The sequence below is a fragment of the Setaria italica genome, chromosome V, assembly GCF_000263155.2.
Source record: "Setaria italica strain Yugu1 chromosome V, Setaria_italica_v2.0, whole genome shotgun sequence".
Classification (NCBI taxonomy): Eukaryota; Viridiplantae; Streptophyta; class Magnoliopsida; order Poales; family Poaceae; genus Setaria; species Setaria italica.
This window is the reverse complement of record NC_028454.1, coordinates 15,638,108-15,640,101: the sequence shown is the minus strand read 5'-3', so window position 1 is coordinate 15,640,101 and position 1,994 is coordinate 15,638,108. Positions and strand designations below refer to the sequence as shown.

Sequence of the window (1,994 nt, the reverse complement as noted above, 5' to 3'; positions counted from 1 at the left end):
CGATATTGCAGCTGATTTCAAGGATACAGTTAATGCAAAGCCACGCGCCCACGCCTGACTACTCTCCATCTACAGCTTGCACACATATATGGCTGGGTAGCCAAGCCGTCGCCTTACTGTTTCACACTGTCACACACTAGCGTCGAACAGTACTACCCCACCCCAGTCTCCATTACCCTTTAATTTAGCCCAGCCAAATTAACCCATCCTCCAATGGCTCCATCAGCTACCCCTGTTCGCATGAGCCTCACCGCAGCGGCAACCCGGGAGATCATCTTCGACGTCGAAGGCTACACCGCCACTAAGACGATGTCCGACGGCCGCGGGTACTTCCAGTCCGACAAGTTCACCGTCGGCGGCTACGACTGGGCCGTCCGCTACTACCCCGAAAGTGGCGGCGTCTACGTATCCGTCACCCTCGTGCTCCTCAGCGAGCTCAGCAAAGACGCCGGCCATGAGGTCCGGGTCAGGTTCGTCTCCGTGCTGCAGGACAGGCACGGCGAGCGGCCGCCGGAGAGGTGGAGGAGCGCGTCGCATGTGTTTTCAGGTTATGGCCAAGAGTGGGGCTTCTGGAGGTACGTCACGCACGATGTTCTGGAGGACCCCGATTTCATTGTGGGCGACTGCTTCACTTTGGTCTGCACCGTCTCTGTTCTTCAGAAGCCGGTCCTGGGCGGTTGATATATCTAGCTGCTAATAAACCGATTGGGCGCTCCGAACCTCTCCTTTTGTATCTGGTTTACTGGTTATCCAGTTTAGATCTCGGTTGTGTGATTGTGTCACAAGATCCGCTGCAAAGTCATAGACATTGTGCTTTCCTTCTCCGCGTCATTCCTGACTCTCGAGTTAAGAAAATTACTAAGCTTGCTTTTGTGGTTCAAACAGCTACGCGTAGCAGTGCAAGTTCGATATGCTTTACCATTCAGTGTTCAGTTTCCTGCTGACCCGCTGTTGCCTTGATTGTTAAAGGCTCATCCTCGACATGTTTTCCATCGTAGAATTAATTATAGTTTCATGAAGTCTCACTAGCTACTTAGTACTTACTGAACCTGGTGCAAGTTTCACAAACAAGAGATACAGTAAACCAGAATCCTGTCATCGCGATAGTAGTTTCACACACGGATTTTTTTTAAGGAGAAAGTCCAATTTACTATCAAGTATGAGCTAAGTTCAAATAACCCCTAAAGTAAGAAAAGGTTTACTTAACCCCTTGCTTTTGCTAAACCGGGTCAAAACACACCTTTAAGACATAGTTGAAACTGGTTTTGATGATTTGGTGGAATTGAAAACCTGGTTTGCTGACTAGGACCGACACATGGGCGGTCCAACGTGGCAGATATGTTTATATCCAGATCTCCCCTTCCCTGTTGTGTGCCATCCCATTCGATTGCTGCGCCCATTGCTAATTTCTGCGCCGGCGGCCATCTTGTCCATTTGCTTACTGCGCTCATCTCTAAGCTTCTGCGCCGTCTCTGTCCTCATGTGTGGTTACTATGCTAGCGGCCGGATCAATCATGCGAACGATCATGAGCAGACCAGCAAAGTGGCAAGAAACTAGACAGCCAGTGTGTTTCCCTAGACGTTGTGTTGTGAAAATTTCATGTAAATGTGAAGCGATAGAGGGGGTGTTTGGGAGCACTTTTTGAGCTCCACTCCACCAACTCCACCACATTGCAGCTCCACTCCACCAGATCAAAAAATACCAGAGCTGTCCACATGTTTGGCAAAATGCACAGATCCAGCTCCGGAAACAGAAGATCTTGCTGTGTAAAGTCCATTATACCCATGTAAATGGGTCCCACCTGTTAGTCTCCTTGAGTTCTCCTTTCTTCTCCTTTAGTTCTTCTCCCACTTGTCGCCGCACCTCGCACGCCGTCCAGCCTCCAGACGCTCTGGTGCAGCCACATCCTCCTCGCAACCAACGACGCAAGCAAGCTGCAGCGCCTCTCCTGCAAGGTCTAACAGGGCCATGGGGAGTAACGCTGAGGGACTCG

The 1,994-nt window shown here is 50.5% G+C and overlaps 1 protein-coding gene across 1 annotated transcript; it reads left to right on the top strand.

The window, feature by feature from the left end:
* Nucleotides 1–213: 213 nt before the first annotated feature.
* Nucleotides 214–681, top strand: LOC101773961 (BTB/POZ and MATH domain-containing protein 3). Its single transcript, XM_004971750.1, has one exon. The coding sequence runs from the start codon at nt 214–216 to the stop codon at nt 679–681; it is 468 nt and encodes a 155-aa protein (XP_004971807.1).
* The last annotated feature ends 1,313 nt before the right edge of the window (nt 682–1,994 follow it).